Source organism: Protomyctophum bolini (genome assembly GCF_963924005.1).
Source record: "Protomyctophum bolini genome assembly, chromosome: 2".
In the NCBI taxonomy this organism is placed as follows: domain Eukaryota; kingdom Metazoa; phylum Chordata; class Actinopteri; order Myctophiformes; family Myctophidae; genus Protomyctophum; species Protomyctophum bolini.
The window spans coordinates 20855882-20882258 of record NC_137863.1 but is presented as its reverse complement, the minus strand read 5'-3'; the positions used below and the strand labels follow the sequence as shown (position 1 = coordinate 20882258).

General features: G+C 43.0%; 2 protein-coding genes across 3 annotated transcripts in view; both read left to right on the top strand.

Moving 5' to 3' along the window:
- Positions 1-1418: 1418 nt before the first annotated feature.
- On the top strand, positions 1419-17127 carry idh3b (isocitrate dehydrogenase (NAD(+)) 3 non-catalytic subunit beta). Of its 2 annotated transcripts, none has more exons than XM_080775244.1 (11): positions 1419-1514; positions 2834-3010; positions 4725-4845; positions 6510-6570; positions 6721-6853; positions 8048-8181; positions 8329-8431; positions 9673-9819; positions 11976-12070; positions 12270-12330; positions 16668-17127. In XM_080775244.1, the coding sequence occupies exons 1-11, from the start codon at positions 1473-1475 to the stop codon at positions 16743-16745; spliced, it is 1152 nt and encodes a 383-aa protein (XP_080631370.1). In that variant the 5' UTR covers positions 1419-1472; the 3' UTR covers positions 16746-17127. The 2 variants fall into 2 exon arrangements, with proteins under 2 accessions (XP_080631370.1, XP_080631369.1); XM_080775243.1 differs by lacking the exon at positions 16668-17127 and adding an exon at positions 14380-16295.
- A 1761-nt stretch (positions 17128-18888) lies between these two features.
- LOC308333172 (receptor-type tyrosine-protein phosphatase alpha-like) overlaps positions 18889-26377 on the top strand; it is a 49623-nt gene continuing 42134 nt past the window's right edge. Inside the window, exon 1 of the mRNA XM_080789368.1 lies at positions 18889-19409. The gene's annotated coding sequence lies outside the window, so the exon portion shown is untranslated. The remainder of the gene's footprint in view (positions 19410-26377) is intronic.

The window sequence follows — 26377 nt, the reverse complement described above, 5'->3', positions numbered from 1 at the left end:
GTGTCTCCCCAGTGCCTCCCCAGTGTCTCCCCAGTGCCTCCCCAGTTTGCCCCTATGCCTCCCCAGTGTCTCCCCAGTGTCTCTCCAGTGCCTCCCTAGTGTCTCCCCAGTGCCTCCCCAGTGTCTCCCCAGTGCCTCCCCAGTCTTCCCATGAGTGCCTCCCCAGTGTCTCTCCAGTGCCTCCCTAGTGTCTCCCCAGTGCCTCCCCAGTGTCTCCCCAGTGCCTCCCCAGTTTGCCCCTGAGTGCCTCCCCAGTGTCTCCCCAGTGTCTCTCCAGTGCCTCCCCAGTGTCTCCCCAGTGCCTCCCCAGTTTGCCCCTGAGTGCCTCCCCAGTGTCTCCCCAGTTTTCCCCTGAGTGTCTCCCCAGTGCCTCCCCAGTGTCTCCCCAGTGTCTCTCCAGTGCCTCCCTAGTGTCTCCCCAGTGCCTCCCTAGTGTCTCCCCAGTGCCTCCCCAGTGTCTCCCCAGTGCCTCCCTAGTGTCTCCCCAGACACACACACACACACACACCAGCAGGCCATGTGCGAGCAGGGCAGAGTGAAGGGACACAGTTCCTGTTACCTCCTTATGCCATAAAATCAGACGTACCGTTGCACCTCTAAATCACCTCGTATCGCTTTAATATTTTGTATCTATTGTTTTTGCATGGATGGTAACACTTTTAGCACCCAGGCAAATCAATATTCCGGAAATGTGTATTTTGATGCACCCGTCGTGTATGTTTTGGTCAAGATCACTCCAGATACACTAAAATGGCTTATACTGTAGCATAGCTCACCTGTGCAATAAACTATGAAATGAGCAGTTCGAACCCTGAGAATGATTGCTCTGACTCTTGCATTAAATGTCTAATTTCCTTTCAGTAGTGTGGTAATGTTTTATGTTGAAAATTAAAATAAATATTTGACAATATGTGTAAAACTCACACACCCGGATTTGATTGATTGAAGTATTAACAGTTTGCAGAATTACTGTACATTTCAAGCACAACTCGATACAAAAACTGTTAACTGTGACTAGACGACACCACATTACACTTGTTTACAAGAGGGTCCACTAAATTAATTAAATGGATACTGTACAGTTTGCAAAAAAGGCACGTTGGCACAGATACAAAGGAATGCAAAAAGGATAACCCAATATGCCGGCCCGGGTTTATTTCCATTGATTATCGAGACATTCATTCGAGTAGTAGTAGTTTTTATTAATAAAAATCAAAAGCTGGCCATTCATTGTCAATGGCATTCAATTAATTTCTGTCAAGAACTTAAGACAATGTTTGTGTTTACACAGACCCTCAAAGCTGGACAGTCCTCTAAGTCCTCTTTAAATATATAGGACCTCCACTTGGCGGCGCTGAAGTATTGTTCCTTACGCTACCACAGGAAAGAAGAAGCATTGATCTCTCTGCAGAGAACGACCCAACCAACACACACCGAGTTCACTCTCCACTGACATCACATTACACATTACGATGGCGGCCGCCTTGAGAGGGAGCTTAGCAACATTGGTCAAGGTGAGTACCGTTAACAGTACACTAGTGTTTCTAAGCTAGCATCTATCCTTAAATTATGTCAGCCTCAGGACTCGGGAGTGGATGATTCAATAAGTGTCCTTGAACATGAATTCCAGACTGTTGTGAAACGTGACTGTCAAAGGAAACGAAGCTATACATGTTGAGTTAACTGCCGTTATTAGCTCGTTTTGCTTCCTGTCATCCCATGAGCTGTGCTGAGCTCAGTCAAGGGTACATTGATGCTCGATATGTGACTCATTTTGATAATAATTGCCTTTAGCAGCTAGCTACTTCTAGTTCTTTGTTCGTTGTCGCTTGACACAACTAAACAATTTACTAATAAATGGACAAAGGGAGGGAGATTAGACACCTGAGAAGTCTGGGCACAGTGGGCAGGGCGCAGGCATGCAGTGGGGGCGGGGGGGGGGGGGCACCTCTAAGTAAAAAATCCACCCCAATGTGAAAAAGTAAAGAATAAAAGCTATTCTTTGGAAAATGGTCTCTCTCAAATAATGTAAAGTAGGCCTATACATGATTTGAACATGCATGCAAGATACATCAATCACTCACACATCAATTTAACCTTCAACTTATTGTTTATTTATGCCATAATTAATGACTGGCTGGCTATCCACAGGCTTTGTATCAATCAGTAAGTGTTGAAATAAATGACATGCCTTAAATGTCAAATGTGAGTGTGAGTGTGTGAGTGTGTGTGTGTGTGTGTGTGTGTGTGTGTGTGTGTGTGTGTGTGTGTGAACCAAAACACTAATATTTTTACTACTACTACGACTGTTAAGGCCTTATTTTAGGCCCCTCTAAATACATTCGCTGACCAAACAGAAATACCCAACCATCTAAGAACAACTACCTTGTTTGGTCCCAAAGTGGGGTCTGGGGACCCCTAGGGGTCCTTGAGAGATTTCCATGGGGTCCCCAACTAGATGATAATTAGGAACCAAATGGACCCTTATTGGTCTGTAACTCTGAAAGTGTACAAATGTTAAAATAACTTCAATATAAATGGGGTGTCCTAGAGATACATTAAATGGGGGTCCGTAGCCTAATGCATGTCAAACTGGGGGTCCTTGAAATGAAAATGGTTGAAAGTCACTGTTAAAGCCCTAATAAATCTTCTCTTTTGGGGGTCCTTGGCATATATCTTAAAAGAAGAAGCATTAATTAGCCTGCGGAACGCAGGCTAATTAGTACCAATTTGGGGGTTCTTGACATGAAACAGTTTTGGAACCACTGCTATATGTCAAATAGATGGCCCTCGTGTGTTTCATCTCTGCCGCTGTGTGCGCTTCTCTCTCCAGGGCCTCAGTGGTCCCGCGAGGCAGCAGCTGGCCTCGACGAGGCCACTCAGTGTTTCCGCCGGTCTGTGGACCCCAGAGGCTCCCCCGGCCCGCGCCGACACTACCTTCAAAGTCACCATGCTGCCCGGGGACGGAGTGGGACCGGAGCTCATGACGGCTGTCAAGGACGTGTTCAAGGTATTTCTTTACAGTTCTGATGGAGCCCGGCGTACCCGTGCTGTAGGTCATCAAAACACTCTCCCTTCTACAAAGACTGCACATGAAGATTCAGATGTCCACTCAAACTCAACCGGTTAATGGTTGGAGATTATGGGGAACCGCTATGATTGCAACTTGCAACGGCTGAGAAATACAATAAGAGCAATTTGTCAAGGTTGTCTCCCTTTGTGCAAAAGCCAAACTGTGTTCTGTTCACCCTTTGGACTTCAATGACAGATTGAACAACCTCACGCTCAACTTCTCTCCCCTTTTGTGCTATCGGGGCTGTCTGGCATTGTTATACCAAATGGACCCTAGCGGGTCTGTTTGGTTCCATTTGTACACTCTCTGAGTGCCATTAAATGGGGTCCGGTCTGTATTAATGCATGTCAAACTGGGGGTCCTTGAAATGAAACGGGTTGAGAATCACTGCTAGAGCCGTAACAATCTTCTCTTTTGGGTATGGGGGGTCCCTGGCATGTATTTTCTAATGGGGGTCTGCGGGCTAATGAGTGTCAATTTGGGGGTCCTTTACATGAAAAAGTTCGGGAACCACTGCTGTAGGAGACACACAGACAAACGGCTCTTCTGATCTAGACTGCTCAATCCATAGGCACACAATACTTTAAAAAATGTCTGCTTCCATAGCAACCATGTCATCATCAATACTCTCTCCAATCAGCACTCAAATGTGAGAGTTTAGAGATATAAATAAACATGTCAGTCCTTCACTTAGCCATTGGTATACTTTTACAGCCGTTTAAGGTTCAAGGTTGAAAGTTGAAAAGTTTAGACTATTACAATGTCCAAATCATCCGCAGATTCCAAAACGGACAGTTTACTGTGTAGGATGAAGCGTTTATTTTCCAAGGTAAAGGGTAAAGGAGAGGAGAACCTGAGCGATTCACCGCCATTACATGAAGCCCAGAATCAAGTTCTGTCTGAAGACGCAGTGGATCCTCACATATCGGCCTCCTTAAAGAGAGAAGAGAATGTCCTCCTGAAGGACATGGGGGAAATTAACCAGAAATTCATTGAATGGAAGGAGATGAAAGACAACCTTGCCGAGAGGCAGAACTCGCTAGAAGAGAAGATTAAAGACATGGTGGAAGAGAAGAAAAGGGACCGCAAGATGATTACAAACCTCAAGGAAGAGAAGACGGAGAAGGAGAAGAAATGCGAGGAGGAGAAAGTCGAACTAAGAAATGAAAGACTAGCTTTGTCATCCATGTTCATGCGGCTAGCAAAGGAAAAACAGGTTTGTTCGCAAAAGTTACTCCAACTAACGAGAGAAAAAAAGGCTTTGTCACAAGAGTTCCTCTCCGCACAGCAGAGAGATGAAGACAAGAAGTGTGAAATGAGGTCAACGGACAACACTGTCCTGACAATGGAAGAGCGCATCCAGGTTCAGGTTTATCCCCATGTGCTCTAGATTTATTCAGGAGTAAAAGAGTAAAGAGTGCATTCAAAACTGAGATGGACAGCCAGTTGGTGATGTGGAATATAATACAGCAAATGCAATGGTGTAGTGAAACAACAGGAAGAGCGTGGTTTAATTATTCAGAGATAATGTTTCAATAACTATGTCCCAGGTTTTCATAACTTTCAGATTCTTTAGATAGTGACTACAAGACGGATGAGACAGGAAGGGCTGGTGTAATGTTTAGACATTGAACGTTCATTCATTCCCCAGGCAGGTGATGTCCCTGTCGAGTTTGAGGAGTTCCACCTAAGTGAGGTACAGAACATGGCCAGTGAGGAGAAGCTGGACGAAGTGCTGGAGTCTATGAAGACCAACAGAGTGGCCATGAAAGGTACTTTCTGTTACTGAAATGTCACCAGTTTAGGTTTTTAGTTTAGTTTGTGGACTGGATTGCTAAGAGTTTAGGGAGAAACGATCCAGTTTGTTTAGGAACAAAACCAAGAATGCACTAAACTTTGTAGCATAGCCACGGCTTGTTAAAGTAATATGATTTTATTTCTATACGCTTTATAAACTTTCTTTCTTTCTAAACTATCGCTACAGAGAAACCACACCTTTTTTGTACCATAGACCAGTTCCATGTACATAATGTATTCATTATTAACTGACAATGTAGAGAATTGTGCCATTTTTATACTGCAATCTCGTATCTTACATCGTATGTGTTTTCTGTAGCATTTCTCTGAAGCCCTCGTTAACTTTTATACCACAAGAGGGCAAACTTCACCAACTAATTTAACACTGTAATATGCACTGTATTTTGGATAGGTAGGAACGTAGCATATTTCATTTTAGACCAAGGATATCAAACTCGCAGCCCATACGCTATTATACGTACAGTATGGGCATATACGAAGGGGTTTATAGCTGAAATGCTTTAGTTATTTTGCCCACAGTAAATTAGGTTAGGGTTAGGATGGATGATGGTGGTTATATTTCTATCCGGTGCACGCTTGTGATAGAAACAATACCAGACCTCGATCCTCGGTAACATTAGTTTTTATTCATTTTGCTGTCGTACAAAGTAAGTCTGCAGGCCCTACACTGAACTTGTAATTCAATGTAATGTAATTGATGCCTGAATACTGAATAGCCATATAATTATTATTTTATTATCGTTTAATTATTAGTCTATTATTTTAATACTGAATAGCCAATTGCATATAATTATTCTTTTATCGTTTAATTATTAGTCTATTCTTTTAAATACTTGGTTGTTTTTGATCAAATAAATAATATATAATTTAGCCCAGGGGCGTCGAACTCATTTTGGGTCATAGACTTGACTGGGCAAAATCTGACTTCCTGCTGTCTGAACCAGTTGTGTACGTACAAATCCGTGTGCACGTTTTCAACCTCCCCTCGCGTGTTGCATTCTCTATAACTGCACAATTTTACTTTTAGATTCTTATGAGGATTTGCCTAGCAAGCATTACTTTTTTGATATGTATGTATTAACTTACAGTCATAGGCTACAAGACAGCAGCACGATAACGCCCTGAGATCATCTCTAGTACAGATGTATAGGGACAGTTACAGTATCCAAAGCATTATTTTATTTCTGTTCTTAATAACTTCTTGATATTTCCCTGTTTTTTCTTTGAAATTCAGACTTTCAGGTGATAAACCCACTACAAGATTCTATGCTTTCTTTGTCTAATGTACATTAGTTGCCACGAGGAAGACATATTGGAATGTCATTCATAACAGAATAATTTCTCCAGGGACTATTTTCGGATAGACTTTCCAAACAAATCGGCTGTTGTCAAAACTCACACTTTGACCAAAAGATGACGTAATGTTGTTCACTGTTAGACTATCCATCTCAATTGAGTTTGATATATATATATATTCTCTATGGAAACCAATGGCTTCCTACATATTTGAATGGAACTTTGCAAACAGTCAATACAACAAGCATTTGGTTAGTGGAGCTTATTGCTTTTGTCACCAAATAACTTATAATACTCCGTTTTGCACTCTTTGTTTAACCAGGAAAGATTCACACTCCAATGGAGTTCAAAGGAGAGCTGGCATCTTATGAGATGAAACTGAGGTAACTTCTTAACGGCTATCGGTCGGACACCCCTACTTTGAACCCCTAAACCTTGACCTTGTGGTTTTTCTATTGTTCTGTAGAAGTTTGATATGTAGATTCAGACACGTGTGTGTTTTATTTGATGCCCTCTCTTTCTCTGTGGCTCAGGCGTAAACTGGACCTGTTTGCTAACGTGGTTCATGTGAAAAGCCTGCCTGGCTACGTCACGCGCCACAACAACCTGGACCTGGTCATCATCCGTGAGCAAACCGAGGGAGAATATAGCGCCCTGGAGCATGAGGTACCTGGACATCAGCTGTGGGCAGTTTAGAAACCGTCTTCCAGTGACATCATCATTAGGCAGATTATTTTTTAAACAAGATTGTTTTACAAAAATGTTTAGATTTTCATTATCGTGAGAACGATGGCTTCCATTTTCGCATTGCAACTTTTCAGGACTAGAAAGCCTGCAGTTTTTATTAGCTTGTATTCCCCATCGATGATGTCACTGGAAGACGGTTTCTGAACTGCCCACAGCCCTCCTATGAGACACAAGCCGAGTAGAAACAAATTGCGCCATTTTTTCAAGATTATTAGTGAGGACCTATTATAATGAAGAAAAGTGGTGAAGTGGTCCTTTAACAGAGTTAAACAACAGGCATTCTAATTGGCCAGTATGAGATGATGCATGATGATGTACAATGATAAGAGCGCCCCTCACTTCACACGGGTGTGATTTATTTTATAGTCTTTGGTTCAGACACCTACAGTATGCAATCTCATTTCTAAATTTGAGCAAGAGTCGTGCAGCACAAGTTGGCTGTCCATTTAATTTTTGTTACAAGAGAGAGTTGTCTCCAGGTGCCACATTTTAATGTTCAGCAACTACAGAAGACAATACATATTTTCATGGAGGAATCGTGTTAGAACCGTGATCTCAATTATTTTGGAGGAAATTCGAGATTCACATTTGAGCAAGAATCTAGCAGCACTAATATATAGTACTCTAAACAAACATTAGAAAGTCCATAGACTTGGCTGTTTACTCTGTTTAAAGTGCTCTAAACAAATGTTTAAAAAAAAAAGGTGCATAGACTTGGCTGCCATATGACGTAATTTCCGAAAGCCAGACGTTTGAGGGGATAGCACCCCTCAGAAATACATGAAAGAGTGGGGGCCATATTATTAATATGCACACTAGCAATGACAGCCATTAGATGAGGAAGTTGGTTGTTTTGTACACTATCTGTGCAGCATCAAAGTATCTGTGCAGCACCAAAGTAAAGTTATTTTTATGCAATTAGTTCACATTACACCCTGGAATAAATATACCATAGAGGTCCTACGCACATACAGTACCTACAGTATACTACTACCACAAACCACAAATTGGGCATTGTTTCAGCGGCCACTATATTGTTAACTCTTACATAAACAAGAATGTCTTTGTGAGAATGAACATGCTCTGACTTCACTCTGCACTGTCTGTCTGCAGAGTGTGCCGGGAGTTGTTGAATGTCTGAAGATCATCACGAGAGCGAAGTCCCGGCGTATTGCCAAGTTTGCCTTCGACTATGCCACCAAGAAGGGTCGAAGCAAGGTCACAGCTGTCCATAAGGCCAACATCATGTCAGTAGGACTTGGAGCAACACTTTGCTCATTGTCTTGTCTTGATGTATGCTCATAGAGGCAACTTAATTGTCATTTGTCTGATATGATGAATCTGGCCAGTGCTTTGTACAATTATTTCATTTCTAATGTTTCATTTCACTACAGGAAGCTTGCTGATGGTCTCTTCCTGCAGTGCTGTGCTGAGGTGGCACAACTGTATCCCAAAATTAAATACGAGAACATCATCATTGATAACTGTTGTATGCAGGTATGTACAATCATCCATCGTTATCTCATTACTGACTGGAACGATTGAGAATAGGTTTTTATTGTGCATATTCAATTAACATTTAATTTTGGTTGTCTGAAAGGCCAATGTAGAGTGTATTTCTGTACCTGACTTTTGCTTAAAGGAAATTTCACTACACCCCATGGTACAGTACTGTATACTTGACATTACTGCAGTGCAAACCGTCTAAAGAGACGTGAAACTTGGTTGAGATTGGTAATCCAACACACAAAATTATACTGTGGTGTTATCTTTTGTATACCCGATTAAGCCTGATAACGATTAGAAAAGTCTTGGTAGAAAGAAAAGATTGAATTACGAAGAAACTTCAAATTGTAAAGAGAAATGTGGCCAACATTGTCTCAATTATTCTGGAGAGTTTGGTAACATTTTAATGAATGGGGATGAATCCAAAATAAAGCAGAACAATGGGTATCTACAATATACGGCCAAAACTATGAATAGACAATTTTGTTGCTTTTTTATTTTTTAAAGAAAATACATTATTGCACTAAATGTATCAACACAGGGGTTTTCAATATGTGGTCTGTGGACCACTGGTGGTCCCTGGAAGTATTGCATGTGGTCCCTGACCATTAATTTATTAATGTAGGATTTGTTGCTTTTTTTAAATGTCATGTTCATACTCCTATTTTAGAGCCGAATAAAAGTCGGTTCGGCACTGTAGAGCCTACAATGTGACGTCATTTGACTTTAGGACGGGTACCGTACTAAAGTCAGCTCTTCGGTGCTACTGAAAATTTCTGACGAGCCGAAATCATTTCGGCACTACAGCGCCGAAACAGCGGTAAAATAGGAGTATGAATCAGCCCTTAGTCAGGGTGGTGGTCCCTCGTTCACAATCAGTTGAAAATCCCTGTATCCTTTTTTTTTAATATATTTTTTTATTACACCAATTTGTAACTCATTTTTCACAACTGTGTCAATTATCTAATGTGATCCTGGCCTTTACACACCCTCTGCCAAACTGGGGAGAGCAACGGTGTCCAAGTCGCTCCTTTACACCTGTCAAACTCAGGGGGGAGTTTCCCTGGTTGGACGTAGCATGTGTAAGGAATACGTTATTCCAACCAGTTCCTTTCCCCTCCATCAGGCGCCCCGGCTGGCCAGGGGGAGGCAGTTTAGAGACCAGGATTACTGCATGTTTTTTTGGGGTACCTACCTGTATTAACACAAGCATCCCTCCCTGTGCACTGCAGCTGGTGCAGAACCCGTACCAGTTTGACGTGTTGGTGATGCCCAACCTCTACGGTAACATCATTGACAACCTGGCAGCGGGGCTGGTCGGAGGCGCCGGGGTGGTCCCTGGGGAGAGCTACAGCGCCGAGTACGCTGTGTTTGAGACGGTGAGTTTACACTGGGGTGGTGCCTGGGGAGAGCTACAGCGCAGAGTACGCTGTCTTTGAGACGGTGAGTTTACACCGGGGTGGTACCCGGGGAGAGCTACAGCGCAGAGTACGCTGTGTTTGAGACGGTGAGTTTACACCGGGGTGGTGCCTGGGGAGAGCTACAGCGCAGAGTACGCTGTCTTTGAGACGGTGAGTTTACACCGGGGTGGTGCCTGGGGAGAGCTACAGCGCAGAGTACGCTGTCTTTGAGACGGTGAGTTTACACCGGGGTGGTGCCTGGGGAGAGCTACAGCGCAGAGTACGCTGTCTTTGAGACTGTGAGTTTACACCGGGGTGGTACCCGGGGAGAGCTACAGCGCAGAGTACGCTGTCTTTGAGACGGTGAGTTTACACCGGGGTGGTACCTGGGGAGAGCTACAGCGCAGAGTACGCTGTCTTTGAGACGGTGAGTTTTCACTCGCGTGGATTAAAGTAATCAGTCGTCGCCACGGCTGATTTCAGTCATTTGAACCCCATATAGAATTCAGCATGTCTTCTATGGAAAGTTGGAAATGTGTCCTGTCATGCACCGAAAATAGGCTATCTACAAGCTTACAACACGTCGCACTGTGACATGTTGTAAGCTTGTAGATGGCCTATTTTCGGGTATTCATTATTTGTTGGACTGTGGTGGGGCTCCTTTTCACGCCGTTGCACAAATCATATTTTAGGACTTGGCCTTTTCAGTCGTAAGATTTTACTTTAATCCATGCACTCAGCCGTGTGCAGTGTTGTGTTGTGTGTCCATATTTTTTTTGTCTTGCCCCCCCCAGTGCTGTGTCACAATCGTGACATTTTATGTGAAATAATTGTGATTATCTGAAATGATTATCTCTGCAAAGTGCAAACATTATGTCAATGAGAAATACAAGTTCGATTACTCAAATAATATCTTCCAGCCTAAATCTAAATCTGATCCACTCGCAGAGGGATTAAACGTTTTGAACTCTTGGGCTGGCTGTTTCCCCAAGTGATTCATTCATGGTACGCAAGGTGGAAAATGAACATTGTGCTGTAAACATGGGGCGACAACACAGCAGTTTGATTCAATCGGTCTGAACTAGTATGAGGCTTTCTGGACGCTGTGGTCTAGCTGCTTCAAGCTGAATAAATTCCCAATATAAATACAAATTTAAGTCTATTTTTCTGTAACCCAAAACCCAAGATATAATGTACTGTATACTAGGTGTGGGAGAACATTTTCCATGGTTAGATGAATTTCTACGGTTATAATATTGCTAATACAATGACAGCCATGCTGTGTACTACTTAACCCTATGTCTAAACCGGTGGTTCTCAACCAGTGGTCCTTGAGGGAGTTCCAGGTGGTCCCCATGCAGCTAAATGACGGAGAGTTGGTAACCATTTGAACCCTAATAGATCTTTAACTCTTGAGAGCGTAAAATGAAACCAAATGGACCCGTATGGGTCCATTTGGTTTCATTTTACGCTCAAGAGTTAAATTATTGTTAAACACCGGCATTACTTAATTTACAAGAAGTCTACACAATTAGAGACTGTAGAAGAATTGTTATTTTTGATCATCGTTTTCCTGTTATCTCTCCTATTGGTACCAACATCAATACGGCATGGAATTGTGGACATATCCAAGAACAATAACAAAATTCATTAGTTTGGGGTCTGAGAGGCTAAATCTCATCTCAATGGTGGCCCGTGGCTCAAATGCTGAAAAAAAGAATGGTCTTTGATATGAAAGAGGCTGAAAACCACTGGTCTACACTAAGCGGGTACCCCACACCTGCACTCACATCAACATGCACACGGTCCAGAACTCCCACACAGCCAGCCAACACCAGGGACGCCTACCCTTGTTTACTGTTTAGACAGCTCTAGTCTGTCATTGCTGCAACTGACAATGACATGGCAAGTATGCTCTCCCATGTAGAAGGAAAACAACACATTATGTAAAGGTTGTTCATAATGGTTGTTCATAATGACTTAACCACTACTTGAACCACAGCATCCATATTCTGGGGGGGGGGGGGGAGAGCCAACTTCGGTCCCGTTTTCTACATCTAGAGGGGTTTAAGATGACATGCAGTACAAAGCTGTAAAATCCCTGAACCCCTGTCTCCTTTTTGTTCTTCTGTTAGGGTGCACGTCACCCTTTTGCACAGGCTGTGGGCAGGAACATCGCTAACCCCACGGCCATGTTGCTCAGCTCGGCCAACATGCTTCGGCACCTCAAGTGAGTCATCGCTGCACTGCTTTTTATTTATCCACAATTATATTTGTGTGTTTTATTTGTGGGGGGGATGGGGAGGGGATGGGGTGTCTTGTATAACCCCACGCCCCAGGCTTTAAAGATGGTTTGAGTGAATGTGGACATACGTATGTACAACATGACACCTTTGGCCTTGTCTCAACTGTCACTGTATTGTTTGCAGTCTGGAATATCACTCCCACATGATATCAGATGCCGTCAAGAGGGTCATTAAACAGGGAAAGGTGAGTGTGTGTATATCTGTGTGTGCGTGCATTAGTGTTAAGTTCAGCATATTCCCACTGGTACATCCAACATCCTTCAGGCCGATAACAGATACACCCACCTTGACATGGGTGTAAGCATGATGGTACACAATGGGTTTTTGTAAGACAATTTGGTGTTGAATGCAACAAATGTGTCAACAACTAATAACACAGTTAACCACTTTCAACCTTGCTTCCCTATTTTGGACATAACGTCCTGATAAGAGATGCACTCACCACCTGGACATGGGTGAAAGCATGATAGTGCACAATGGGGTTTTTGTAAGACAATGTGGTGTTTAATGCAACAATGTTTCAGCAACTAATGATGGGCACGTCATCCTTTTCCCCACATTTTTTGAAAATCTCAAGTGGTTAAAAGAGAGCTGTAGTTGGCTCTGAATAATGGCTGACTTTCTGTTTTAAAGGAAGTAGTCTTTTCTTTTTTGTTAAGATTTCCTGCAAGGAATCTGGCACAATTCATTGTTGTACTGTGGGCCAACTACAACAAATATTTTTTAATCATCCACAGAGTGGGAGTAGGCTTTGCTTTGCGGTAGTTTTGCTGTGTAAGTGAATCAATCTAACGCACTACATGATACTATTGTCAGAACAATAGGAATGCAAGGCTGAGAGCCTGTCTGCAAATGGACTGACTACTTGTGTTTCTATCGCAAACCTTCACTTATGGGTTTTGTGGGTCAGAGAGCAATGCTACACTTAATACAATGCATTTAGAATCATATTTTAAGGAGAAATTGTCAATGATAAACTTCTCCCTCAGAGTTTGTTTTCTAAGAGCTCTACCGCCTGAGCTTACCAGTATATCCTGGTAATTTGTTCGCCAATGCAGGCAACAACTGAATACCAGCCAGTGACCAGGAAGGCTAGCATTTTTCTGCTCAAAAAATACGTACTACTTGATCCAGTAAAACGGAATCTTAAGGCTAAACCTCAAACCCTTCAGATAACTTACTCTGCTGGGTTTTGGAAGGCCCTCCGGGTGTAATGTAATGGCACCCACAAGAACCATTGTGTTTGAGTCCATTCTTGAACCACAAATCCCATTCATTCACAATCATTGCGTTATCTATCTATCTATCTAGTGTTAGAGAGCCTTTAAAAGTCACTTGTGTGTGCGTGTGTGTATTTTGACTCCTCCGATGTCTCTCTCACGTTTTCTCTCCTTGTAATCCTCAACAGCAAGGTTACATGCACCTGTTTCCATGACAACTGTACTTTCTTTTACTTTCTCACCAACCATATTCTCCGTGAGCTCTCTCTATATTGAGGCTAACCTAGGCTGACAGCACTCTTCTAACATGAAGTCAGCCATCCGTGAGCTCTCGTTGGTCAATTCACCATCATGACCATTGCTCTGCCGTCGTCTGTCCCCGTGAGCCTTGGCTCTCTCACAAATTAGTTGTTCAACACCGTATGAAGCCGGGGCGCCTGCTGGCCAAGTGGTCCAGGCGCATGCCACATACAGGCTTTGGCCTGACAGCGTGTCGCATGTTCGAGTCCCATTCATGACGACCTTTGCTGCATGTCTCTCCCCTTCTCTCTCTCCCTCTTTCCTGTCTATCTTCACTTGATACTATCAATAAAGGCAGAAAAGCCAAAAATTAAATAAATAAATAAAACACCATATAAAGCAGTGGTTCTCAAACGTTTTCATATCAAGGACCCCCAAATTGATATGTATTTGGCCGTGGACCCCCATCAGAAAATGTTTTGTGCCAGGGACCCCCAGAAGAGAAGATTTTTAAGATTTAAAACACACACACACACACACACACACACACAAAAGGACCCCCATTTTGAGAACCACTGGTATAAAGGTGGTTAAGAATTAATGAGGGTCACCCTTGGGAGAAGGCCAGAAATGTGAGATGTGAACATCAGGATGATTATGAAGGATGTTTGTTGGCTAGTTGCCCCACCTCTTCCCTCTCCTCTGATAACCTCCTCACTCTTGTGTGTCTGTGCACAACAACCATGTGTGTGTGTGTTGTGTTTGTGTCTCAGGTGCGGACGCGAGACCTCGGCGGTTACGCCACCACTGGAGACTTTGTGCGTGCCGTAGTGGACAACATGCGCTACAAAGCTGTTTACTAAGATGTCTCAATCACAGACAGACCGCTCCTCTGATATTTACCGTGCTTTTGACACACGGCCATCTTAAGTTCAATTATTTGCCCTCCAGCGCAGTCTCTTGCGACGGAGTGCGAGTTAGGCATTAACATGCACTGGATACATGTTAATCCCTATTTGACTGCCGTACCACTGTGACGGCTATCATTTGTGTTCGCATTCCCCACCTGTTTTTTCTTTATAATAACTTAATCTGTCAATGCATTGCTTATTGAATGTAGCATGTATTTGGTTTGACTGAAAAAGGGCAACTCATGATGCTTAAAAAACATGCACACTGGTGTCTCTAATTTGGGTAGGGCATAAGCAATTTTCAAAAATGACCTAAAAGCTCACAATGCATCGCAATGCGACATTTTGTGAGCTTTTAGATTTCCGTGTGGTTAACTCTGAAACACAGTCGAGTATGTTATGGTATCACACTCCTACTCATATTACAAAATCTTTTGTCACTCCCCTGCGCCTACCACCCCCATGTCTGAGGTTTTGGCTTCATGTTCTTCAGTTCAGTGTGTTTGACTATTTAGCTTTTTCTGCTATGTTGCAAATTTTCATTATCTGTCCATTCAGGTCATTATTTTGATGTATTTACAGCAAGCCTGTTCTACCTTAGTTTACATCTTCCCATTTTGCTGTCTTCCCCTGCTTTGATCATCCTATCGCCTAATGGTCTTGCGAGCCACTTCGGCCATACGGTCTACCTCTGCATAAAATGTTTTGCTTATGTAGCATCCTATAGGCAAAGGCGCTGTTGTTTGCCGTTGAAATTAAGCGGTTTAATCTAACATGCTCTTCCACAACAGGTTTCATTCCAATGTGTTGGCTTCCCCCCCCCCCCCCCCCCCCCCCGTTGGTTCTAATGACTCAGAGCTGAACCAGCTGGATATCACACCCACACTGTTCTCGTTTTCCATTACGATGACTCACTGTAATAGTTCAACAGCTCTGACCTCTCCAATCACGGCTTCAAATCGTAAAAATTCATGTGGCTTGCATCTTAATGAGGCATGTAAACACTGAGCATGTTACTTGGATGTTACTAACGGTCTGGTCAAGGGTGAACCGTGCTAAAGCAGAGTTCACATGCCGTCTTCAATTTCCTAAACTTTCCGTTTAAATCTGTGAACATCGGCTCTCCCATAAACGACCATAAAGGGAAACAAATATTCAGTGTTAAGTGTGTCATTCGACTGCTCTGTTGACAATTGGGTGACACTTTGACTCTGTATGTTAGTCCATGTTTATATACTCGTCTAATTTATTTATAAAGCTCATTTCAGGCTTTGAATGTTTATAACTTTATAACTACCTGATCTTACATTTCTTTCTTTCATTAAATCAATTCTCTGTGATGCTCTAGTAGTCTCTAGAAAGAGCGTTAAAATGTCCAGTTTAGTCCTTTTTTTTTATTACAAAATGACATGGACTGAAGGAGATCTCATGACACAAAGGGCTTAGGACAAAATATCGTCAATAATTATTAAGTACATATCAGTAGAAAATGGAGTAAGGGATACGTTTATGCTGTAATTGGCATGAAATTCATATTCTGAAACCCCCTTCATTCACCAGGACCAAACAAAACTATGTCTTATTGTCACTGCAGGTTTTATTTAATTTTTTAGGGGATGTCATGTGCATATTTATTTGTCATAAATGCGTTACTGTATGAATTATAAATGGGTTTCATCACTGAATGTCGCAGTTGGTGTAGGCTGTTTAAAACACTGAAATGTTATGGTCCAATACTGTCAAATAAATGATGATTGGATTTCATTGGAGGAAAAAAACAGTTTTGTATTCTTTCTTTGTATAGCAATACTAGAAACTAACTGATTTGTCACTGAATAGCCTACTGTGATTCAAAGACTCAAAGACTTTTGCTGTAGCTTGATCAGCATGACATGAAAACCATTTGTGTGAATGGACTAAAACCAACAATTCAATTCTCTAGGTTATAACGGCTCTTAAAATCAAATGTGTGACGTGTTGGACTATGATGATGAGAGAAGCTGCTCTATGGACCCCCCCCACCCCCTTTCAATGTGTGTGACAGCTGCTTGTTAAAGGCTCTCTAACGCCGAGTGTGCGTGTGTTTAGTGTGCATCGACGCCGCTGCAGCTGTATATATTTGTAATGTGCTGTTCTTATGTTTGCAACAGGTGCGCACTGGAGATTTAGGAGGCTATGCTTCCAGTGATGAGTTCACCCGGGCTGTCATTGACAACATGGCTGCCTAGTATTGTACTGACTGGCCTGTCAGCACCATGTCATTTACATCTCATGATTGAGCCTGCATGCTCTCTGAGTCTCTACAGAGACGGTGCAAACAGCATACAGTACGAGTCTTAACCTAAACACACTCAACCAAAAGAAATGCACAAGTGTAAAATAACCTAACAGTGCTTTATTAGTACACACAACTGACTTAGAATATAGAATAGCTATTCTAAGGCAGAAGTTAAAGGAATGGTGAGGAATTTTAGTATTTAGCTGTTCAAAGAAATCTGTACACTGCAAATTCAAGTAGGCCTACACAGTTATTCCTTTAACTTAGTTAACTTTGTTTTCAAATATGATGCTTTGTATGCTCCCATTAATAACCTTGGAGCAATATATATATATATAAAAAAGAAGATGCATCATTATTCCTCATGATAGGATTATTAAGACTAGGAAATGTTAACTCTGATGGCGATATTTGCAGAATACATAATTTTCCAGATGCAATGATTTCAGACACATTCCCTTCTCTGTTATAGGATACTGTACTTTATATACTCTACCATCCTATTCCTGGTCATAAGGAATACTTGTTTTATTTATTGCTATTTATTTCTTCATTTTTAAACTATTTAACATTGCCATGTCCATTTATGAGTACATTAATAAATCATGGATATGATATATGATCGTGTGGACAACATTTCATTGTTTGATGTGTCAGAAGTGGGATATTAAGTAATGAGGTGCTACTCGTTTATTCTAATCTGCTCCATAGTCTCCTAATATAATTTGTCATGCCTGATACATAATGTTAACTACTGCTAACAAAATGGACCTAGAAACATGGGATAGAAAGGCTATACAGTACATTCACAGCAATCCTAAATTTGAATCCTCAAATTAAATATTGATACTCAGATTCTTCAGCCCTGTTTATGTTTTAAACTTTGCACGTGTGGTGTGTTGCTTGCCAAACAACAGATCTACACAACCACGACACGTCAGCTTAATGTAGATTTGTTATTTTTGGCAAAGCGCCTGCGGTCTGTAGGCCAGTGCTTCTCATTGAAGGGGTTCCTCAGAAAAATGATTTCATATTGAAGTAACCAAATGGAACCTTACGTGTGTGTGTGTGTGTGTACACATTACACAAATGAGTTTGTTTAATTTATTCATTAAGACTAAGGATTTTACAGTGAAGATTGGGGTCAACATTTGTGTTTGTTAATTTTTGATTGGATTGAATACTTTAACAGTTTGCATGGACAAGCACAGGAAAGTAGAGTACAATACAAGGTCTGCTAAAAAGATGAATCCAAGAAAGCCTATTGGCTTGTTTCCATTGGGGTCCTTTTGTAGGCTACTCAATTCAATCGAACTAACTGGGTGTCAGAGCAGCAGGGGTGGTATTGCAGTCGCTGTTGTGTCACTGTTGTGGCAATCTTCGTTCCTACTCTCACGGTACCTATGGTTGTGAAGTGTGGGTCATGACCAGAATAATAAGTCGCGAATACAAGCGGCCAAAATGAGTTTTCTCAGATGGGTGGCTGGCGTCTCCCTTAGAGATAGGTTGAGAAGTTCAGTCACGCGAGAGAGACTCAGAGTAGAGTCGCTTCTTCGCCTGGAAAGGAGCCGGTTTAGGTGGTTCGGGCATCTGGTTAGGATATGCCTCTCGAGCGTTTCCCTAGAGAGAGGGAAACGCTCGCCTCCACTGGGAGGAGACCCCGGGCAGACCAAGCAGTTGGAGGGATTGCATCAACTCAGACTCACTGGCCTTGGAACGCCTAGAGATCCCCCAGGAGGAAGTTACTAATGTTGCTCTGGGGAGGGAAGTCTGGAGCTGTTGCCCCCGCGACCAGTCTATGGATAAGCGGTCGAAGATGGATGGATGGATGTATAACTGGGTGTCCTACCTTGGCCTAATGCATTATGCAGCAGCATATCAATATCAAATCAGGGTTTTTTTAATGAAAAAGTTTGAGAACAAGAACCACTGCTCTAGGGCTGAAACTTCACGTCACGACCAGTAGATGTCGTTGCTGCCTGCAGCAGGCCAGAAAGGGGAGCGGAGGGGCATGGCCTGCCTGGGAATGTGCTGCTTTTCTGCTTCCCATTCTTCCCAATGCAGACACACACACACACACACAGACACACACACACACACATCACACAACATGGCGGACTAGAACTGTCGGCCGACGCGCCCGGATATACAGCGGTAGTAGGTTAGGATCAAACCCCGTGGTGTTGGATTTAACGTCCCCTCGTGAAATCTGCTGGGAGACGGAAGGAACCGAAACAGCTCGTTGTTGGGGATAAAAGACCCTTGGGGAACATCTGCGGGATTTTTTTTGTGTTGTTGCTGCGGCGGGGACCTTGTTTTGGGGGCCCTATAACGGAAGAACTGTTGCCTCCTCCCGTCTCCTGGTTCTGTTTCTCCCCAGCAAGCAGATCATTCCTATCAGCCAGGTTTGCTAGTCTCTCAGTTTTAGCTCCTGCTGGGGCGTGGAGGAGAAGATATCAGACCAGCCAGGGGCCGAACCACCCCGGCCACACTACAGCCCGGTTGTTGAGGAGGGGGTAAAAAAAGGAACAATCACACCCAAGTTTTTTTTGCTCTAAAACTGTGGGGATTTCTTTCCTTCCTGGGGGCGACACACACACAACACGGAGTTGCGGTGAGTTTTGTTTTTGTTGCGCAAGCTATAAAGCACAGCACAGCAGCCCCCGATCATCACTTGTTTCAATGTTTCTTTTCTTCATGTTGTAGCTGTGTGTGTAACTATGTACGTATGTATGTAACTGCGGTGATCAATGCAAAGAGATCCGACGAGGGTTCGATCCCCCATGATGTAGGTCGCGTTCACGCGTTTTGAATCTTCATGTAATCGTGTAGTGTGTGTGACTCTCTGTGATGTTTGTAAGTACATGAACATTTCAGAAGAACTACGTACCTCGGAGGCAGGGAGGGAACATTTTTCGGGCTGGTTGGGGAGAAGTGGGGCAGACGGGACATTATTTATTATTATTAGTAGTACTAGTCCGTCTCAGTCAGAACGAGCAGAGATTGAAGCGAGGCAGCACGTTTTGTCCCAACTACACAAACGTATTGCTGCCAATAACGCATTGAACACAAAGGGAGGTCCCCGGACGACGTGAGCCGTCTGCTTGTTGCTAGAAACTAGAAAGTCAACTTTATTGATCATCGCTTTGTCAATACATGTTTAGAGGGAGGGGAGGGGAGAGGGTGTGAAACTCAGACTATAGTGTGTAGTAGTGTTTTTTAAGTTTTTCTTCCCTTCCTTCTGTGCCCCTGCCATTTCTGAATGGACAATGTAATCATCAGGTAGACCAGTGGTTCCCAAACATTTTCATGTCAAGGACCCCCAAATTGACACTAATTGGCCCGCGGACCCCCCATTTGAAAATATATGCCAGGGACCCCCATAAGAGAAGATTCTCAACCCGTTTAATTTCAAGGACCCCCAGTTTGACATGCATGCATATATTGGTCTACGGACCCCCATTTAATGGCATTTCTATCTCTGGGACCCCCAATTAATATTGTAAAATCAGTGTTAATTTAACTCTCAGAGTTACAGACCCATAAGGGTCCATTTGGTTCCAAACTATCATTTATCTGGGGACCCCCTGGAACTCCCTCAAGGACCTCTGAGGGTCCACGCGGACCTCATTTTGGGAGCCACTGTACTGGACTAGACTATCGGCACATCTTATGGGGGCCGAGGGAGGCCTTTTGGTGTTTAGGGTTTGACACCAAACTTGACTTGATACCTTGAGTTGTAAATAATGCTTTATATATATATATATATATATATATATATATATATATATATATATATATATAGCCTAGATATATTTGAATAATAATCAAGAATCAAGTTGTTTCTGGCTTCCTTGCCATACCAGATGACGACGAAATTGATAATATCCTTATCCTCCTCCTGCCATTCACAAATTGGTCCACACACACCACCACAAGGATTTTGTTGAACAATAATTAAGCGCCGCTTGCACTTCTGAGTAATGTTGTGGTGATGATAAGAGCTCTGAACTGACAGTGTGTGGCAGAGCATCATCCACAGACAGTGAAGCAACAGAACAGAACAGAACCTTGTGGGCCTTTGGTTTTTGTTTAGTTTTTCCCCCGTAGATTGATGCCCTGGCCTACTTCTGATCGTACAAGAGTGGCGCATAAAAGTATAGTGGAAAATAGCAGTTGTGAGCTTTTAGATCAGTCGATGTCAAAGTCGGTGCCGTCCGTGGCACCAGTCCAGGAGGGGCGCCGCCCCTGAATACTTTGATAATATAATATTTTGAGTTGAAAAACAAAAAATTGTGGCATTAACAGCTTCTCTTAATAAACCCCACAAGTATAATGTATTAAACCCCCTGTACTTAAAGACGGACGACCAAACGTCCTCGCCAAAAATAGCAGATCTACAAGCTCACAACGTGTCACGTGAGCTTGTAGCTCTGCTATTCTTGGTGAGTGTGGGGTTCAAGTATGAAGTTATATTCAATGGGTCGTGATGGAAACCACTCCATGTGTGTATCTTAAGGGTGAAAGATTTACATATTATTTACGTACCATAATATGACATTAATGTAAGGTTCTATAAAGCAACAATGTAATTCAATTTCAGGTGCCTTCCTTGGATGAAAATGTTACTTACAGAGGTGACCTGAGGGAAAAAACACAGTTTTAGGTTGATCAAGCTATATATATATTTTTTTTAAATGATAAAGAAGAATACTTTATTGGCAGTTTGACAGAAAATCACAACAATGTCAGGAAAAGGAACGGTATTGGTCATACATGGTTTCTTTCCACCCAAAGGCACCGACACGTCATGTCATATTATGTCTGTGTGGAGCTGCTCATTGCAGCATGTGTTGTACTGTTTCCCTGAGCTGCTGGCTGCTGCTGTGCATGCCTCCAACAACATGCCACTCCACTCCACACAGGGCTGGGCATTATATCAATATTATATTGTTGCTGCTGCCTGTCAGGCAGAAAACCCAGTCGCATGTCCGTATTTGAACTTTTTGTGGGTTTTTTTCTCTCTCTGTAAATGAATGCCCTACTTGATCATACTACAGTGGCACCCAAATTGGCGTGTTTGGGGTTAATGCGAAAAGACGCATTTTGAGCCTTTTGATATTTTTGAATTTGAAAAAACAGTTTTTGACATGTGAGGTTTCCACCTGATATTGACGATATCAATAATCAGCATATGAGACTAGTTTATCGCCTGGGATCTTGTATTATATGTGTGTTTTTATGTGACCCTAAAAGAGTATTGTTATTGTCACAATATAGACATACGGTACATACTTTTTGGTCAACAATAATCGTAATATTAGCTTTTGTCTTTTTATCGCCCTGACCTACATGCCATTCCAGAATACACTTTCCTCTTCACTGAGCTCATGTCAGGACCAGCCAAGTGCAAAGCTGAAGCAGCCTTCTGCCACTCTAGTATTATGTTCCAAACCTGTGGAGATGTGGACCAACCTCTGGCTGCATGCCAGCTGGCCCAGTACACTACCTTGACCCCCACTTGTCAGTTGTCAAGCCCGGGCATGCAACTGCCTCTCCTTAAAAGCTGTCAAACCATGTCTTTCTTGCCGTGACGGGTCGGCCCACTCTGGGAATCATTTCTGAGCAACCTTACCGCACCTTTTAACGGCAGTGCTGGATTGCATGAAAAATATGTGCTTATTTACATTCTCACATTTGAGCGAAAGACGGAGCCCTATAGCTCTGTTCACTTGGACCGTATTGTCATCTTCCCAAGCATGTTTTTTAAGAACAAGTCTGTCTTGGGATAGTAGAACGGATTTAGCAGTGTAGAGAAGGAGAGTGATTTTCGCAGCACACTTTGATGATTGGCCTCGTTTCTTGACTCAACAACAACGTGTCTGATGCGTTGACATGGGTGAATGTTTTTAACTCTATGTTTGGACATTTCAGCATGCTGCTATCGCAACAATAAGAGCAATAATATGAGCTGGCACTCTGGGTGTGACAGGATATTTGTGTTTCCAGACATTCCACCTGTAGACCTAAATATTGTACAGTGGAAGAGCGGCTGTAATTCCATGGCTGTTGAGATGAAGCGATATTTAGGGGATTATGTAGTTTGAGCGACCAGGGATCCGGCATTTGGATACTTGGAGAGTGTAAGAATGCAACCAAATGGACCCTTATGGGTGCAATTGGTTGCATTCGTACACTCTCTGGGTTAGATTAACACTGATTTCACTGTGTAGGCTACAGTAAGTTTCAGACAAGTGCAATGTCACAAACGGCACAGATGAAATTTCTTGCATAAGTAGGCAACCCTCATAGACGGCTGTGGGATGTGAAGGACACATTTCGGAGTGACACGTGACATGTTAAAACTGGAACGCAATGACAGTGACACTCGCTAATTCCAACAGTTCTGCCGTAGAACTGGTGTAAACTCAACAGGGCTTGTTGAGTTACTCATTTGCATCACTTTGGTCAAAATGGCAACAAAAACAGGTGAATTATTAGATTTTTTTTCTTTTTCTCCAGTCGATAGAGATGATTTGTCCTAGTGACTGTTAGGATGTGTTCTGTTTTTGAGGGGCGCTAGCCCCTCCAATATACAGGTTTAATGTTTGTTTTTAGTTCAATGTTTGTTTTAAAAACACCATTGACAATGAAGGGAAACGTCATATTGTCCCTCATTACGCCATATTGTCTCTTTATTGTTAATGGCATTTAATGTTTGTGTTGGCACCATTTGTTTTACATCACCATTACATCACCTAATCAACATGAGTTAGACTTTCATATATTAGCGCCACTCACTTCACACGGGTGTGATTTATATTAGAGAGTTTACTCAGTTTCCGAATGAGCTGTCGTCTGCTTTCATTGTGTGTTCTATAATTGAGTTTATGTTGTATTTGGGCTGCATTAAACATGCTCATTTATTATTATTATTGCCTAAAGTGATGCTGCCTCTCCAGCCCAGTGTGGTTTTTTTATTCTTATTTAAATCATATGACAAACAAAAAGCATCACATTTCAGGACCCTGACATTACTCATCAGGAAGCAAGCCAAGAAGTGTAATTTCAAGGAGGCGTTTATGTGACCACCTTGAAATCGCCTCCACCAAGAAACAGATTTCATGGCAGCAGAATATCCCATACCTCATAGTAGACTAGACACGCGCACTCATTTGGTTCCTGAAGCAAAAGAAAGCCAGTTAAAAAAACACTTTTATAAATATTTAAACTAAGTAGCCCGTGGCCTCTCCGGTCCTCGCTCTGACATGGCCCACTTGGCTGCGTTGTCATAAAGTGGCATGGTGACAACAAATGTCTTGAGGCCTCTTGTAGAATTTGCCTGTCCCACCTAAGAGAGGACGAGGAAGAGGCTAGTCTCTGGAGGAGGAAGTGCTGTCATCGCGGTGCAGTACGGTTCAGTCACAATCGCTTGTCTGTTAATCTTGGATGGCCCTCTTATCTCTCAGAGGAAGCAAAGGGGATGGATGGGGCAGTGGGATTGGCCACCTCAGATACCTCTGTCTGCATCCCATACCGCAGCAGGGCCCACGTCACTCAAAATAAAAAAAACAATGTGGCAGCACACTGTAAAATCCTCACTATTAATGTATCCCTTACGGATCCATTTGGTTCTGTTTTTTAACGCTTTCTGGGTTCAATGAACACTGATGATTTGCTGGGAATTGGGCTGGGCCACCCGTCTGTATTACGAAGTTCAGTATGTTTCTTGTCGCCTAAGGGGAATTTGTTGCGCAGCCAGCCAGACAAACACACACACAAGGGGTAGGCCTGTAGATATATTCATTTCACATATTGTGTAGAATACCTAAATACAAAACAACACAAAATCTAAACATTTCCAGTCAATAAAGATTGAGTTTTGTGCGAGAGTACAACATAATAACTAAATAATTGCCTGGGAGAAAAGAAAAAACGGTTCATGTCCCTGTCCTGAACCTAGAATTATGTGATGGAGATTCATGCCTATTCAGTTGTGGCATGTTGGTTTAATGGGGATGAGTCCTCAAACATAAGACCAAAAGGGCTTCTGTGTGAATTTGGTGCACAGGCAGCAGGCTTTACTAAGCGGCAGGTTTCACTACGAGACGTCCATTGACAAAAAAAACAATTGGTTGAATCAGGGTTGGTGGCCTTTTGGCCCGCCATGTGTCCTCATGCCACGCTCCGAGGTCACTGTGGCTTCTGTGGGGAGGCCATGGCCAGCGCCTCCACATCCTCTCCGCGTCTAATGTGGGAAGAGCGGAGCGGCCCTTGGCATACCCCGTGAGAAACACCACAACAAAGCAGTCAAAGAGGCAGAGAGAGGCTCACTGACTCACAACTTCCCATTCTCGCTCCTCAAAGCCGGACAGAACCACGGCATCAATATGAGGCTTAATAACAGACGTGGCGGCGGTCGGTCAGGTCACCCTCGCCTGCTGCACTAGCCACAGTGCAAAATCCTCTTGCTCAGTCCCGTCTTTTCATCAACTTACCAGCCTGTGAGCGAGGCCAACCGGAACACAAACCGCACCAGCGGAGAAGCAGGAGCCCTCAGAAAGGGAAGTCCAGAGGATTGTGGCTGTTGTATGTGGCATTGGGGACGTATAATCTGTGGTCTGTTACAGAGCAAGAGCCCTGGCAGCCCTACGTTAGGCCCTACTTCAGCCTCCCATGAAGAGAGGCATTCACACAGTATTCCTGTCTGCCCGGCCCGGACCCCCACCCAAGACACAGAAACTGTATTAATATGCCATGAATGGAAACAGACAGACAACCATTATCTGGCCCTGCAATGACTTGGCGGGGCAGTGTGCCCCGGAGAAAGCCGGGGGAAGTTTTACACTCTGAATCAGTGAAATCTCCCCACCCATCACAGCTGACATCATCATGTCAGGAAGGCTTGTATCTATGTTGCCGGTGTAAATTGCAAGGTAGTTACTAGTCTGAACTAATTTGCTTTTTTATTTTATTTTTTAAAGAGTGAACATAGCAGATCTACAAGCTCACAACGTGTCTCACTGCGTATGTGATCAGAATTGAAGATGACCTCCAGTCCAGATAAATATTCAAGCTGCTAAAATCCTGTGCACTGGCTAAAAGCTATTTCAGTGCCTACTGCCTTTGTTGTCCCAAGGAGGGAAATTCCTTGTGACAATTGTAGCCTAAAACTATTGTTTTTCATTGTAGTCTACAAGTATTTACCCTATAGCCAAAGGCTACTACGGTTCGGTTATAGCAAATTGAAATGCGGAGCTGGCTTCGGTGTGACAAATGTATCCTCTCCTCTAACGTGATTCAGTGTGTCCTGACTCCTTCACTATTATCTTAATTATAGGCCAGGGGAACAAATATGTTTATAAATAAAGAATTAAATAATGAATGTATAATAACTAGAATTTTGCGCCCGCTTCGGGGGCACTCTAATACCAGAGTTACTTCGCCACGCACTCCGCGGCAGAAGTGCCCTGTTTACAGAGAGAGAGAGAGAGAGACTCCGCACGTCAAAATTAATCTGCTAACGTTGTGGTCACCACTGTTAGCATGTGTGCTATCAGGCAAAAGCTGAGATAGATATAA